Raw genomic sequence first — 16,193 nt, 5'->3', positions numbered from 1 at the left:
CAGGCTAGAGTCTCGGTTCCAGGATCCTGCAAGGTGGGAGGGTCCCAGAGGTCAGGCTGCAGTCTGAGCCTGAATGTCTATACCACAATTAAACAGCATCTTAGCCCCGGGGCCACAAGCCCAAGTCAGCTGGCACAGGCCAAATGTGGGTTTTTTTTATTGCAGTGTAGACATATCCCAAGGCACAATTCTTCCCATTATACAGCTTACACACCCCACCCCTTCCTCTAGGCTCTGCCTAATGGCATAATCTAGCCCAATAAAACTAATTGAAGAGAGTGGTACTACTCAACATGAATAAGGACAGCTGTCTCTCAATGGGCTGAAGCGGTCACTCTGCAAAACATGCAAAAAACTTTCAAAGAATAAAGACTTAAGAAAAAGTGAGCACTTACACCCCTTTCCATTTTTAGAACTGTACTATATTCTGCTGTGCATTGAAATCACAGACTCCAGTAGGACAGTTGACACAAAAGTTAGCCTATGCCAGTAGAATGACCAAAATCAGCAGCCAAGATACCACTGAAGTTCTGAAAAATCATTACCAAAAAGTATCTGGTCCTAAAACCTGTACTCTTGCTGAATAATCCTAAAAACACAATTATAAACCTTTATTTGTATAAAATTGTACTTTCATAAGCTCCTAAATGTTCAACTGTGTTTTGCTAATGCAGTTTAAAGATATGTGGAAATTTTTGCAGATGCCTACAGTTAATGGATCTACCAAGGATCAGTTCAATTCAAGGATCAGCCTGGCTAATTGCTGTCCTCCCTCGGGTATGCCCATTGGTATAATTACATATTTAACTGCAAGAGACAGGAGCATATATACTATTGAACAGAACATCATCACATTCTCAAGTAAGATTTCATCACTCCCTTTTGCTTTGTTGTTTGTGATTACATTAGTGTTGATTGACTTCTACTTAAGCAAAGAATAATTTTTCAGCTGACCCACGAGAAGTCTCCTTGTACTGCAGAGTAAATAAAAATGGGGGAGACATGCACATTGCATTTCAGGACTCAAGTGGGTCGCAGTTTTTTTTCCCCTTCTTTAGAAGTTTTAAATGAGTATGTGACCAAAAACAGCATCTCCCATCAAATGAAACCTGAACAAACAATCTGCAGCAGGAGGATAAAAAGGTTACATTGTGCTATCAGCAAAGCAGCTAGTATTTTAATGCATTTTCAGTCTATAGTTATTATTTGAATAAATGCTTTTAAAAGCAATGAGCAGCAGATTGCTATTTTCTTCAGTTGAGTCAAAGTAAGTTTTGGTTGAATACACAATAATAATAAAAAAAGAAACTGTAAAAACTCACTATTTTAAACCCAATTATAATTCATGTTGGAAAGTTCCCAGTAATATTTTCTGCCAAAATATTATAAAAGCAGAATAATTTTCTCTCAGGTTCTTTAAAAAAAAGTAATGGTACTTTAACCATGTATCCCTTTAAAAAAAGAAATCTGAGAAACATATCTTTAAAAGAAAAGCATTTCACAAAAATGACCAACTTTTTGTCAGAAAACACTCTGAAATCACTCCCCTAACCTGAGGGAGAATGGCTTCATGCCTATTATAAGCTAGCAAGGTTTATCAGTTTTTGTTAATGTTAATAAAATAATAATGATAAATAATATGCAAATCTTATTCCATTTTGATTTTGTGAATTTGAAGGAGGCCCATTTGACATGACAGAACAGATGTAACTCAATGTGCCATGGGACCTAAAATCAAATATTTTTTATTTTAAGTTTACAACAAAGTAGAAAACATCTTTCCTTTCCCTTCTAAACAAACAAATGAGAAATGTCTTACTTGTTCTGTCTTCTCTGGTTCTTTTCTATCCACCTGCAAAAACTGACAGTTTTCCCTTGCCAGCTTCTGAACTAGTTCAATCCGTCCAATGTCATCTCTTTCCTGGAGCTTGCATAAAACCCCTGCCTTGAGGGTTGGAGAAAGAGCAAATAAATATTTAAATCCACAATCCCAGGACATGACAGTGACACAAGTTTTAACTTTACAATAAAAACATCTGTTCTCTCATGTTCACTGTAATTCTGAGCTTTTTGCTGAACTAGAATAAAATAGTTGCTTCTTGGGAAACAGCACAAGAAGTTCTCAGGCACAGCTGATTTACCCTATGTACTGTATCTACATTAGGCAATTGAAGGCCGGGCTAGCTAAATCAACTGCTATTGTGTGTGACTGATATACTTGTATTTTGTTTGTTCCTGTCAACCTATTTCCTGTTACATAAGAGAACCATAGCAAGAGGTTAAAAACTCATGGGAAAGTTAGCCAGGAACAGTTCTGGAAAAAAAGGATGGAGTGCAATAGAGTCATTCCTAAAAATAACACAGCAGAACCTCCCCTTTCTCAAATGCTGCCACTTCTTCATGTATGTAAACTACATCATTTAAATAAAGTTACACAAAATTAATTCCTCCATTATAAAGGAGGTAAATACAGTGTATTAATTAATTCTTCAATTCTGTTTAAAGGAGGACAATGTGGCATACGTTACAACTAGCACTAGATTTCAATTATTTTAAACATAAAATACTACCAGTTACTCTAGCTGAGAACCATGGTGGTACTTATTTTGATGGTATTTTGTTTTGGTCTACAGCATTGGCGTGTGTTTGTAAAAATGGCAAAGCTCTCTGGGGCAGGGGGCTGTCTTTTTGTTGTGTTTGTACAGAGTATAGCACAATGGGGTCCTGGTCCTTGACTGAGGCTCCTAGACACTATGATAATACAAATAATAAATAATAATGAAGGCATAGACACACTCTTCACACAGACATTTCAAACACATAGCTATCTGAGACCTCACGTGAGCCCTCACTGTAAAATATTATCTATTATCATGTACCTCTATGGTACATGTTGCTTACTGCAAAATCAGTGGCCAGTCATGTTCTATCACCATCCATGACCTGATCACACACAGGGCCTCTGACTTTAATTGCGTAATTGAGAACTGGCTGGATGACACTGCAGGACCATTACTAGCCCAGATGTTTCCTGATGGCTATCAGCATGAACATTGGGAGGTTCAGGGAGGGGATGTGTAAAGACGGGAGGTTGCAGGGAGGGAAGGAAAATGAGCTTGTGCCCTTTTTACATTGTATAAAGGCAGCCTGAAAGGGATGTGCGGTGGGAAAGGAAGGTTTTAAACATAGAAAATCCACACATACCCCATCCTTTCTCACGTGTGTAAACTGAATTTATCTTAATCTCTATGGCAACTGGAGAACTAGGAAGATTATAATATCACAAGAAACAAGAGAGACTGAAAGCTGATGAACAGAGTAGAGAATTATATTCAGAATATTTAAAAATCTGATTTTTGTATGGTTTTGTTAACATCTATTTGACTCCAATGCCTAACAAACATTTAGGACAAAATGATGTCTTTGTGAAAGATCAATCATTTAAGCTGTGACAGCCCAAAGGGCTCTCCCTCCCCCCACCTCCTTTAAAAAAAAAAAAAACACTGAACACTCCTCAGGCCTTTATATACAGCATAAAGAAGCAAAAGATTTTAAATATCCTTGGAGGTCACTTTCAAATACAGGATATGCCCCACTCTAAAAATGGATTTGCGAGACTAGCCCATCTTTTATGCAGTATATTTGTGGGGCTCCTGAAAGAAGGTAGTGAGACAGCTAGGCTTGCAGTGCCATCAATATGCTTATGACTCTGATCTACATGTCTCTTTTCATCTGAGATCGATGACACACTCTCATAGCTACAGGTGGTAGCAGTGACTAGGGCCTTGATGAAAGCTATCTGTCTGAAGCTGAGTCCAGACAAGATGGACGTTACATTGTTCAGCTGGGGGAAACATCAGAAGGAAGCAGTGTAGGTAACATCTGTATCCCTACCTTACTTTTGATAATAAGGTGAACAGTTTAGGCTTCCTATTGATTTCATGGCTGTGTTTTTGATAAAGTAGAACCAGTAGGCAAGAGTGCTTTTTTCATCTACTTTTGTCAAGACGACTGACTCTTCATCTTGGAAGTGATCTCACCAGCAGTGTCATGCCTTTCCCATCTGCAGTTTAGAGGACGGTAATACATTACAGCTGGACCACTTGGAGATTACAGCTAATGCAATGCGTGTCCGACCCCTTACTTGGTAGAGATTCTAGCTGAGTGCATGACATCTATGCTCCATAGTTCACATTAGCTTCCAACCCAGGTACAATTAAAAATTGACCTATAAAGCCATGCAAGGTTCGAACCGGACTACCTTAAAGGCAGTCTCCTCGCCCTTTTTATGTTCCATTTTAACAACTGAGATCACTAGAGTGGCCCCAAGATAAAAGTCCCAATATTTAAAATGTCTGTGGATTGAGGCAGGACATTTTTAGTGAAGAACACCATATAAATGCAATGCCCCCTCAATGAGTCAATAAATGTTTTTTGACCTTCAGCATACGTTGCAAGCCTTCGGGATTTATTAAAAAAAAATTTAAAAAAAATTGAGGGAGTAATTAGGATGGGGGGAGGATTACTCCTTTTTCTATTAATCCCTTGTAAAGGTGGTGCTAGCCCACTGGGGGACCTTAAGCAGGAATACTGGGGGCCCTAAGCTGGAACTAACAAATACATAAAAAAGCGAATAGCAGGCCCCCTTGAGCTGCTCAGGCCCTAAGCAATTGTTTAGTCTCCTTATGCCTAGTGCTGGCACTAATCCCTTAACTGATATTCACACGCTTTGTTAATTGCTAGTGTGGTTTCTGCTCCGTAAATATGTTTAGACGGTATGAAAAACATCTCATAAATAAAACAGACATTAACACTCACACACATACGCAGTATGCACACTTCAACATTAAAGATAACTAAAGATTTAAACTCTATCTTTATTTGGATAATTTAAATTCACAATGAGTGTGCCCAATTTTGCCCTCTGATATAGCTATGTAATTCCCACTGAAGTCAAAATTCCTGTCTGAAGGGACAATTAGTCCCACGACTATGCTGGCCAGATAGCAAGTGTGAAAAATCAGGACGGGGGTGAAGGGTAAGAGGAGCCCATATTAAAAAAAGCCCCAAATATCGGGACTGTCCCTATAAAATCAGGACATCTGGTTACCCTACCCACAATGTTCAAGTGAAAAGAGCATCTTGGAAGAAGAAAACTTGCCAAACTTCCCACCTTTTCTCAGTGGAACAAAATAGAATAATTACCTCCTTCCTACATGTTTGAGCATAGTGAGAGTAGAACCTGATCTCGTTACCTTTGCCACAGAAGCAGTCTTTGTTCACATAAGCAATTTCATAGGATTACATGGTCCAGTTCCAAATAATGGCCAGTTTATGAATTATTGTTCTTTTATTTAAGGTAGCAAGGCGAACACAATAAAATGTACTTTACTGTGGTTTCAGCAAAAAAGAAAGACAACATTAAAAATCTGCCAGGGAAGCTGAGGCATAATCAATGTTGGAAGTAGACAATATTTTCAAATTCAGCCTTAATTTGATTGGTGTAATTAATGCGAGCTATAATATAAAGGGCTAAATATTTTTTCATAATTAAAACAGAAGGTACAAAACCCCTATTTGTCATTGTGATTTCTCCAGTTATTCTGACTTTCTATAGTACTTGGAATAATTTTTCTGCTAACTAATGTAAGAATCCATCTAGGTCAACTAATTAAATTATTCTGATAGTTTCTGAGAGCCGGTTATGAGGACGCAATAAGATTTTAATATTCTTGGTCATTTTCACTTGTCAATATAAATTTAATTTTCAAACAATGTGTTTAATGCTGTTAAGTAAAAGAGTTAGAGGCTAGCCTTCCTATCAGCAAGTGCAATTTGTACCCACAAAAAAAACCCCTCTGGGTGTAAATCTTGATACTTGCTCCTCTAACAGGTAGCTAGAGGTGCAAGTACTGAACTTTAGATCCACAATTTATTTGCGTGCAAATTGCATAGGTGAGAGTTGTACCGGACTTTAGTTTAAATAATGTCAAAAGAATTTAAGCTTTATATTAAGCTCAGTACTGTTCATGGCACAAAATTAAAGGTGTGCATTTAATTTTCAAAATAGCACAAGAGATTTCACTGTCCCTCCTTATACAAAGGGAAAATCAGTTAGTCACTACTGTGGTTTGAAAAGCAAAGATGTTGACTCTACAAAATATTTTTCTGAAATGTACTCTGGAAAATATTCCCTTTTGAAAGACAAGAACACTGAAATTAACAAGCTAGAAATGAGATGAAGGTGAAATAGGAGATTTCTAGGCAGATAGGAAGGCATATTATTTTCATCACACTCAATTTTAAAAGTCACAGGGTATAATCCTCCTCACTCTTACATCAGTGCAGTGTAACTCCATAGACTTCACTGGAGTTACTCCTGATATACACCACCATGAGAGCAGAATCAGCCCCACCCCACCCCCAATTACTTCAGAATTTTGCATTACAATCACTGACTCTTTATATCTCTCCTACAAACAATGCCATTATTACAGTTTTCAACTTTGTCAACCTGCAGACTAAGGAGCCCATGCCCAACTCCAGCAAACATTTCTGTGTATGTGAGTGATATGCAAAATGTGTGTAGACCCACTGAACTAAAAGGGACTACAAGTGCTTAAATCTAAAATACAAGCATAAGTGCCTAAATTAGAGTAATGACAACATCTGCTCTTCAAAGACTATCCTCAAACTCTATTACCACACTTATTGGACACCGGCCATTTATTTGTTTAATTGTAAACATGCTTTACAATGTTTGTCAAACTCAGAAGTAGGTTTGCACTCAATTGAGTAATTGGATATACTGCCACTAAATTGTTATTGTTTTTTATAATCTCTCCATGTAATCTTATTAGTTTGCTGTTTATTAGCTCTTAGCAGGCATAATGACCTTTTTGTTTTCAAAATCTTTGTTAAAAACTTGAATGAACATTCATATAAATTAATTCTGATAACCAAGCACAATCAGACAGAAATACACACAGACGCTGAAGTTTTGGTGCCAGAATTTCACCCTGGGTCTTTTCCCTTGCTCTCTAATATACTCTTTAGCTTTAAGGCACTCAACCTCTTCCTCTCACAGATTTGAATTAAGAGTAAAAGAACAGAGTAACAGACATTCATGCTATGGAATTCCATGGTGTAGTGGAGATATTGGAACACTGAATATTTTTGAAGAATTTAAAATTTCCTTTAAAAAATAATGCTTAGCCTGTCTACTTTTATTGTTTGGCGCTCATATACTATTGTGATGGCCACTCTAGAAGACAGACACAATGGATTTCAGATTGTGAACTGGTGCTGAAAGGTCTTCTAAGATACGTCTACACTGCATGAAAAAACCATGGCACCAAGTCTCAGAGCGCATATCCAATTGACTTGTGCTCCCAGGGCTCTGGCTGCTGATCTAAAAATTGCAGGGTAAATTATCCTACTTGGGCTGTACCTAGGCACTGAGACCCTCCCTCCCAGAAAGGTTTCAAGAGCCTGGACTCCAGACCTAATGAGAATGTCCACATTGATTTTTAGCCCTGCAGCCCAAGGCCCACAAGGCCAAGTCAATTGATTCAGGCTCGGAAACTTGGTGCTGCAAGCTGGTCTTTGCTGTGTACTCATACTTGAGTCTGAGCTTTTTGGCCTTTTAGTAGGAGTTTGGCAGTCAGGGTAAGAGAGGACATCTAATAAAACTGCAAGATATGGGTGAGGAGGAGGAGGAGAAAGGATGGTAATTTGGGGAAACTGGATGATATTAAAAATAAGTAGAAGATCTGGGTATAAAAGCAGATCTCTGTGATCCCTAACACCCCTTAAGCTTAGGGCTAGAAGAGGATTAAAAAAAGAGACAGACAGAAAGACAAGGCTGAGAGAAAAAAGTCAATATAGATCTTAATAATTTAGCCATGTTTACATATAGTATTTTGAGTGTTCCAGGGTTTAAAACCTCAAAGATAGGTCAAATAAAAAGGTCTTCAGAATCCACATCTACTTACAGTTATTAAAATTCCATCAGGATGCCACGTGCACATACCACTTAAAAACAAATCCAATTTGAAAATAAAATGAGGGATACAGGGTATTTTTTATGAGCAAGTCAGAACTGAGATGCCATCTAAGAACATCTTTCCAACCTCAAGATCACAAGTTTTACTCCCAATGTGATCAGTCTAGTGTAAATAACTATGGGAGACAAAATCTAGCATAGTTTCTGTCTCATACAGGTTACCTACTTAGAACATAGGGGAAAGTCTATGTTCCAGTGCTAAAGGCCCCAAAAAAGTGGGGCAGAAAAAAACCCTCAAATATATTACTCTTATATATTTACCTGTGCATCAGAAGCATATTTGAAGTCTTCTGGCCCTTTTGCTTCCTGGTTGCTGTTTTCTTCACTTTGATAAACTGCTAAAACAAAAAAGGAGAGTACTGAAATCAGGCAGGTTTAAATCACAATGATATAGACAGTAGCATGATCCAGGTTAGAAGGAACAGGAAAAGTCAGGAGAGCAGGGTTGTAATCCTAGCTTTCTCATTAAGTCAGAGAGATCTTGGACAAATCACTCTGTGTCTTATTTTTTCCAGCCTGTAAAATTTACATGAAAAGTACTAATTATTCATACTAATAAATAATAAATATTAATAAGTTGTTTTTGACAAAACGGTGGGTTTTAAGGAAATAAGAATCTTTTCTAGAAATGTTTCAGAGTAGCAGCCGTGTTAGACTGTATTTGCAAAAAATACAGGAGTACTTGTGGCACCTTAGAGACTAACAAATTTATTAGAGCATAAGCTTTCGCAGGCTACAGCTCACTTCATCGGATGCATTGAATGGAACATATAGTAAGAAGATATATATATATATACACACACACACACACACAAACAGATTGACAGAGTCAGAAGAGTACCCAGAAGTCACCTACTACAGGACAGGCCCAACAAAGAAAATAACAGAATGCCACTAGCCGTCACCTTCAGCCCCCAATTAAAACTCTCCAGCGCATCATCAAAGATCTACAACTTATCCTGAAAAACAATCCCTCACTCTCACAGTTCTTGGGAGACAGACCAGTCCTCGCTTACAGACAGCCCCCCAACCTGAAGCAAATACTCTCCAGCAACCACACAACAAAACACTAACCTAGGAACCTATCCTTGCAACAAAGTTCGATGCCAACTCTGTCCACATATTTATTCAAGTGACACCATCATAGGACCTAATCACATTAGCCACACCATCAGGGGCCTGTTCACCTGCACATCGACCAATGTGATATATGCCATCATGTGCCAGCAATGCTCCTCTGCCACGTACATTGACCAAACTGGACAGTATCTATGCAAAAGAATAAATGGACACAAATCTGACATCAGGAATCATAACATTCAAAAACCGGTAGGAGAACACTTCAACCTCTCTGGCCACTCAGTAAAAGACTTAAGGGTGGCAATTCTGCGACAGAAAAGTTTCAAAAACAGACTCCAACGAGAAACTGCTGAGCTTGAATTAATATGCAAAGTAGATACCATTAACTTGGGTTTGAATAGAGACTGGGAGTGGCTGGGTCATTACACATATTGAATCTATTTCCCCATGTTAAGGATCCTCACACCTTCTTGTCAACTGTCTAAATAGGCCATCTTGATTATCACTACAAAAGTTTTTTTTTCCTCCTGCTGATAATAGCTCATCTTAATCAATTAGCCTCTTACAGTTTATATGGCAAATTCCACCTTCTTCTTACTATATGTTCCATTCAATGCATCCGATGAAGTGGGCTGTAGCCCACGAAAGCTTATGCTCAAATAAATTTGTTAGTCTCTAACGTGCCACAAGTACTCCTGTTTTTCTTCTAGAAATAAAACTTAAGGCTTGGTAATTCATAAAGAACAACATTAAAAAATTAATGCCTTTGCTTTCATTAGATTGATGATGGTCAATTTTGACAGAATGAAGTAAGCAGACATATCGCTCACCTCACCTTTTGGAAAGTTCTATGTAAACAAAATGATCTCAATCTTCTAATACCAAAGAACACCACTTTCCATCAAAATCATCACAGAAATAATGGTTGCAGAGATAAGCATTTTGAAGGTTATGTTCCACTAGTTTTAGCTTAATTAACATTGTTAAACACCAGTAAATTGTGCCAGAAGAAAGCTGCAAGCCAATATTTTTGATTTAAGCAAAAACAAATTTACTAGGTTGAATGCAGTTCCTGGCCAATGGGAGCTGCGGAGTCAGCGCTCGGGCCGGGACAGCACGCACAGCCGCTTGCCACACCTCCACCTAGGAGCAGCTAGGACAAGTCACTGCTTGTAGGGAGCCGCCTGAAGTGAGCCCCCGCCCCGGATTCAGCACCTCAAGCTCCCTCCCACACCCAAACTCCCTCCCTCTTAGTTAACCAGCATTTTTCACTTACCAGCACCCCCCATTCCCTCAACATGCTGGATAAAACAGCTTTTACTGTATTTAACTCAAGGATATGCCTATACTTAAACTGCTACCACAGCACAGCTGCAGCTTCACCACTGTAGAGTGTCAGACACTCACTACAACAATGGGAGAGAGGTTCTCCTATGCCGCTGTAGTTAATCCACCTCCCCAAGAGGCAGTAGCTAGATCGATGGAAGAATTTTTTCATTGAGCTAGCACTGTCTACACTGGCGGTTAGGTCTGCTTAGCTACGTCACGCAGGGATGAGGATTTTTCATACCCATGGGTGACGTAGCTGGGCCGACCTAACTTTTTAGTGTAGACTTGGCCTTTAGGCCTGTCTTTACGTGGAGTTATTCAGGCCTTTGCTCCTAATGTAGACCTTTACTAGTAATGGAATACATCCAGTATATACCATACTTGCAAAGCACACCTAGCGTGCATGCAGCTTGTATGGACAAAATTGTACTTTGTACCAGAAAAATACGCCCACTCCCCCATGAGCAAACCAAGCTACACTAGTAAAAGCACAGTTTTGTTGGTATAACTGCATCTAAACTATGGACTTCTGACAGCCATAGCTACAAATCACACCTCTTCACATCTCTGAGCCACAGAGCTATGCTGGCAAAAGTCTGTAGTGTAGATGTGGGCTCAGGAATAGGTATTCCAGAATAGTTTTTCTGGAATAATTCCATTTTCTTATTCTGAAATAAGAAAGCCTACACATGGAGTTACTCAGGACTAGCTGTTCTACTTTAAAGTCATGCCCTACCTGGTTTTGGAATAACTTCCTGTGTAAAAAGAAAAGGAGTACTTGTGGCACCTTAGAGACTAACCAATTTATTTAAGCATGAGCTTTCGTGAGCTACAGCTCACTTCATCGGATGCATGCCGTGGAAACTGTGTAAACAAGCCCTAAGTATGTGCAGCTCCTCAGCCCTTTAATTACAAGCTGAAAAAGCTCACAATCTAAATCCAATCCATTGGCCTCAATGATTGCTTACTGTAGGAAGTATACAGAATGAACTCTGTAAGTCTCTTCTTGAGGGCAGGAAGGGTAGGGGTCAAACAGCCCTCAGAAGAGGATAATGGTTTCAGCAAAAACAGTTTGGGTTATTTTACTGCACAAAGATACTCCTTGTATCCTCTCTCCCTGCTCCTTGCACACCCACAGAAGGACCTGCCACCATTTGCCCCTAAATCATTTATCTTGACCATGTATCTGGTGATGTCTTCCAAATAATCAGACAGGTGAACATATTTTTTTCAATGATGCTTACAAACACCTCAACATCAAAGTGTATAATTGGAGGGTTTAATCAACCCTTAACTACCTCTTCATGATTTGTTCATGAAAAAGTTACTTCATATTCCACCTATAAACATTTTAAAAACCAAGATCAGTCTCTTAGAAATATCACGGTATAACTCAGAAAATTTTGTGTATACAAATTAGTTCTCACACACACAGGAAAGAAGTTCACACAGACACACAGTGCTTCCGTGCTGATACAAGAACATCCCCTTGAACTCAAAACACATAAAACAAATCTATGGCTGTATAATGGTATAGGCTGGTACCCTAATGGGCTTTGTGTATGTCGCTGAATTTCAGTCATAAAATGAAAAAAAGTAGGCAATAATTTCGCCCTTTCATTAACTTTATGTAAAAATAAATAAATAAAAAGCGTTGACATTGAAAATTTAGCTGCAGCAAAAGTGACCAGAGGGTAAGGGTGGGATGGGAAAATACTTCCCAAGCAAATGTTGATTCTAGGACAGTTCCTGAAGTGTGACATGTACATAAAAATCTGCAAATTTGGGAACCAGGCCAAGCACTTCCTTCTATGCCAGTATAAACTGTGCTTCTCTCTTCACAATACACGTAGTCCAGATCAGAGGAAAAGCTCTCTTATAAAATAGTAATAAGAATGAAGGACAACATGGTTTATTAAATCCATACGTATCTGATTGCTACACAAACAATATCAAAGGTTTGCAACTAGAGGCAGAAAAACCCGCAAACGAATGTACAGTAACCAATCCCTTTCTACCTACAGCTTTTCCCTTCTTTTAACCTACAGGAAAGGTCACCGTGAATGAAAAAGTGAAGATGTTAAATGACCATTAGCTTGCTAAAGTGCAGTTCAAAAGTAGCTATTTGCAAATGAGTTTAAGGAGTTCAGAATGTTGACTTTAATGGTCACTTAAAGATCACCAGACCATGGCTTGATTTAATTTCCTTGCTCCCCTGTGGACTACAGCAGGGACCTTTCTAATAGTGGGAGTAGAGAATTCTTCTAGGAGAGACAGTGGGTATTTATATGCAAAGGGGATCATCATTCTTGCTAAGTAAGGTTTACTTAATTTCTTTTGGTTATTTTAGAAAGAAATAACTTACTTCAACCTTAATGGAATATGCACTTAGATGCACAATAATCATGTATCATTCATATGGCTGAAATTAAGGTTGGGTCAGCACTTGCATTTTAAATCCCTGTCTTCCAAGGGTCTACCAATCATCCAGAGAAGTCAGTTCTGGGTTGACACTTGGCATATAAATTATCAGCCCAGAAAGGATTTTCTCGTTTGTTTTTTGTTCATTTTTTTCAATTAATTGTTTGATTTTTAGCCAGAGGCATTAGGAAAAGTAATAGTTTGCTATTTTTTGTTTCTACAGACTTCAAAACACAATTGCTGTAACATGTATTCTCGGTTAGAGATGAGCCAAAGTAAGAATCATCTCTTAGTCAGGGGATCCAGAATGGGGGCGGGGGCAGAGGGCCATGGCCACATCACTTTTAAAAATGGGAGAGTTATGTCTTCCCACTTTTTATGGGCTGTAACGGCGAGCAAAGGGGGTGGGGGAAGGGAGCGGAGAGGAGCGGGCAGGGTCTTGGGAAGAGGTGGGGCAGCGCAAGGGTGGGGAGAAGGGGTCACATAAGGGCAGGGCCATGGTTCGGGCACCAGTGGGGCCCCACACACATTTTTTAGGAAGCTTCTGCCACTCCTGATATCAGTCAACCTGTCTCATCTGTCCCCACACTCAGTTTTCTCCCCTGAGACATACAAACATTGGCAGTTTAGATCTACTTGAAGTGGCATTTACACTGCCCCTAATTTTTCAAAACATTGTATGCAGTGTTGTTGTAGATGTGTCTGACCCAGGATATTGGAGAGAGACAAGATGAGTGAAATCATATCTTTTATTGTACCAACTTCTGTTGTCTCTCTCACCAACAGAAGTTTGTCCAATAAAAGATCTTACTTCACCCATCTTGTCTCCTTAATTTTTCAAAAGCAAAAAACTCTGGCCAATAAGGTTTGCAAAGCTAAGACTATCCTGAATTTTTTTTTCAACCATGCCTGTCCCTGTATTCCAACAAAGATATTCCCTAAGAGAGAATAAGGCATCCTGTGTGCCAACACCACCATTAGTGCTCCCTAATTTCTGTTGTTCCTGCTGTTTCACTTTCGTTAAAAGTTTGATACATTGGACCATTATAAGAATCTCAGTTGTGAATGGCTGGCAGCGGAGGATCAAATTTTCAGCTGACATCAAACCAGACTTTACCAGACTTCCAAGTTCTGTGCATGCAAAAATCTGCTTTTTACAAGCGCAAACTGTTAGATATCTAACTATCTGATCTGTGCATTCCAATGACTGTAGGCACGCACAAATGTGGGTTCGCAAAAAGAAACGGAGTACTTGTGGCACCTTAGAGACTAACCAATTTATCTGAGCATAAGCTTTCGTGAGCAACAGCTCACTTCATTGGATGCACACAGTGTGCATCCGATGAAGTGAGCTGTAGCTCACGAAAGCTTATGCTCAAATAAATTGGTTAGTCTCTAAGGTGCCACAAGTACTCCTTTTCTTTTTGCGAGTACAGACTAACATGGCTGTTACTCTGAAATGTGGGTTCATTACACATTGATGGTGGAACACAAAAAATTGCAGCCACAATTTCAGAGGACACACTTAAAAATTTGGACCTGAAAGCAAATGGGTTACTCCATAAGAAGCATGACTTAATATCTTCTGTCCTTCCAAAATTGTCAGCAAGAGCTGCTGAGTACTCATTGTGATGGTACCCAGGACAGAGAGTCACCTTATTACCTCTCACAACAACTTCCAGCTTGAGAGAGATTTGCTTGTGCTTAATGGGTGTCAGCTCCCTAACATCATCAGCCTGTGAGTCACCCAAGCACTTTCCTCTGACCTATGCCAGGCCTTACCTTACCATGCAGATTAACAATAGGTGTACTCCAGTCCTTGAGTCTCTTTGAAGTATTCCCCTGTAGGATCTAGCTCCTTATCCACTGAAGATATGAGGTCTGTTGCCCCAACAGAACAGCATACAGACCACCTTGTACGAGCTCATAGAATATTAGGGTGGGAAGAGACCTCAGGAGGTCATCTAGTCCAACCCCCTGCTCAAAGCAGGACCAACACCAACTAAATCATCCCAGCCAGGGCTTTGTCAAGCCGGTCCTTAAAAACCTCTAAGGATGGAGATTTGACCACTCCCCTAGGTAACCCATTCCAGTGCTTCACCACCCTCCTAGTGAAATAGCGTTTCCTAATATCCCCAGTGTTAACTCTGGATCAGCCCCTAGCTCAATACCATGGCACTGAGATATATTTATACTGAAAACAACAATAAGTTTATTATCAAAGATTCAAGAAATAGTGAGTAAGGATAATGGAAACAAAGGGTTACATACAAAACAAAATCATAACATGCTTTCTAGGAAGATTAAACTATTATGCTAACCTCCTGTGTATTGAAGTTTCTCTCACTCAAAGCTTTTTGCAGCATTTTCAACTAAGGCTGGTTGTGATCCCATTTTCATGAAAGTAATTGCACTACTCATTTACTTCACAGGCTCAAGATACAGGGGTGTCTTCCTTGCCTCCTTCTTATAACCCCCAAAGTTCGTTGACCATACCTGGAGTTAGGATATCTCCAGTGGTTTATTCTCTGGTATGCTGCCTCCCTGTTGATTTCACATCCCAGTGTTAACTTCATATGTAAATTACTCTCCATCGTGTTGGCTTAAAATTCTTAATTTACATGTCAACAGAGACAGGCAAAAAAAATTCTTTTATATGACAGAAAACCTGTTTGTCATCTCTATCTTGATACAGACTTTAGCGCATATTTTCAGTATGCATACATAAACATAACTTCTTACATAGTATCTGTACATATATTTCACAATGATGTTAATGACCATTGTGATCCTGGCTTTCATTTAAGACCTGACATGACATTCTTTGATGAATCAGAATGTACATACTACAGCCAGGATATTCTTGTAAACCCACTGGTATTGAGGGTTTCATGGGTCATGCTAACATCTTAATGGATAGTGTTCACATAGATGGCTGCCCTCACTGTAAGGGCATAAAAACATAAGTTAGGTGTTTTACTGCTTTTAAAACTGAAATTAATATGGACTACAACTTTGGAGGAAAACAAATTTTAAAATGTCAGAGCTGCCCCTTTTAAAAAGTAGATATGACTCATGCAGAACAGTGTTTTTTATTAATAATATGCAAGTGAATTTTTAACATCAAACATTTGTGCACATGACATAGCAACTCCAAGTTACCATTTGGTCAATAATTTATATTTTAAACACATCCATTAGTACATGTTATCACAGCTTCTCAGCACTCCAGACTATCTGGTTTCCAGACTGTTATTTCGTTGTTGGGAGAAAAACGGCTTTAAGTCACCTGTTGTTT

At 39.0% G+C, this 16,193-nt stretch overlaps 1 protein-coding gene across 3 annotated transcripts in view; it reads right to left on the bottom strand.

Annotated features, from left to right (window-relative positions):
• RAPGEF5 (Rap guanine nucleotide exchange factor 5) overlaps window positions 1-16,193 on the bottom strand; it is a 219,319-nt gene that overhangs the window by 127,478 nt on the left and 75,648 nt on the right. For 2 of the 3 annotated variants that reach the window (XM_073333740.1, XM_073333743.1), the window contains exons 8-9: window positions 8,327-8,403; window positions 1,820-1,945 (exon numbers count right to left, since the gene is read on the bottom strand). In XM_073333740.1, coding sequence (XP_073189841.1) covers window positions 1,820-1,945; window positions 8,327-8,403 — 203 coding nt within the window. The remainder of the gene's footprint in view (window positions 1-1,819; window positions 1,946-8,326; window positions 8,404-16,193) is intronic. The other variant, XM_073333742.1, reaches the window with a different exon arrangement.

The sequence above is a fragment of the Lepidochelys kempii genome, chromosome 2 (genome assembly GCF_965140265.1).
Source record: "Lepidochelys kempii isolate rLepKem1 chromosome 2, rLepKem1.hap2, whole genome shotgun sequence".
Taxonomy (NCBI): Eukaryota; Metazoa; Chordata; order Testudines; family Cheloniidae; genus Lepidochelys; species Lepidochelys kempii.
This window is presented reverse-complemented; position numbering and strand designations above follow the sequence as displayed.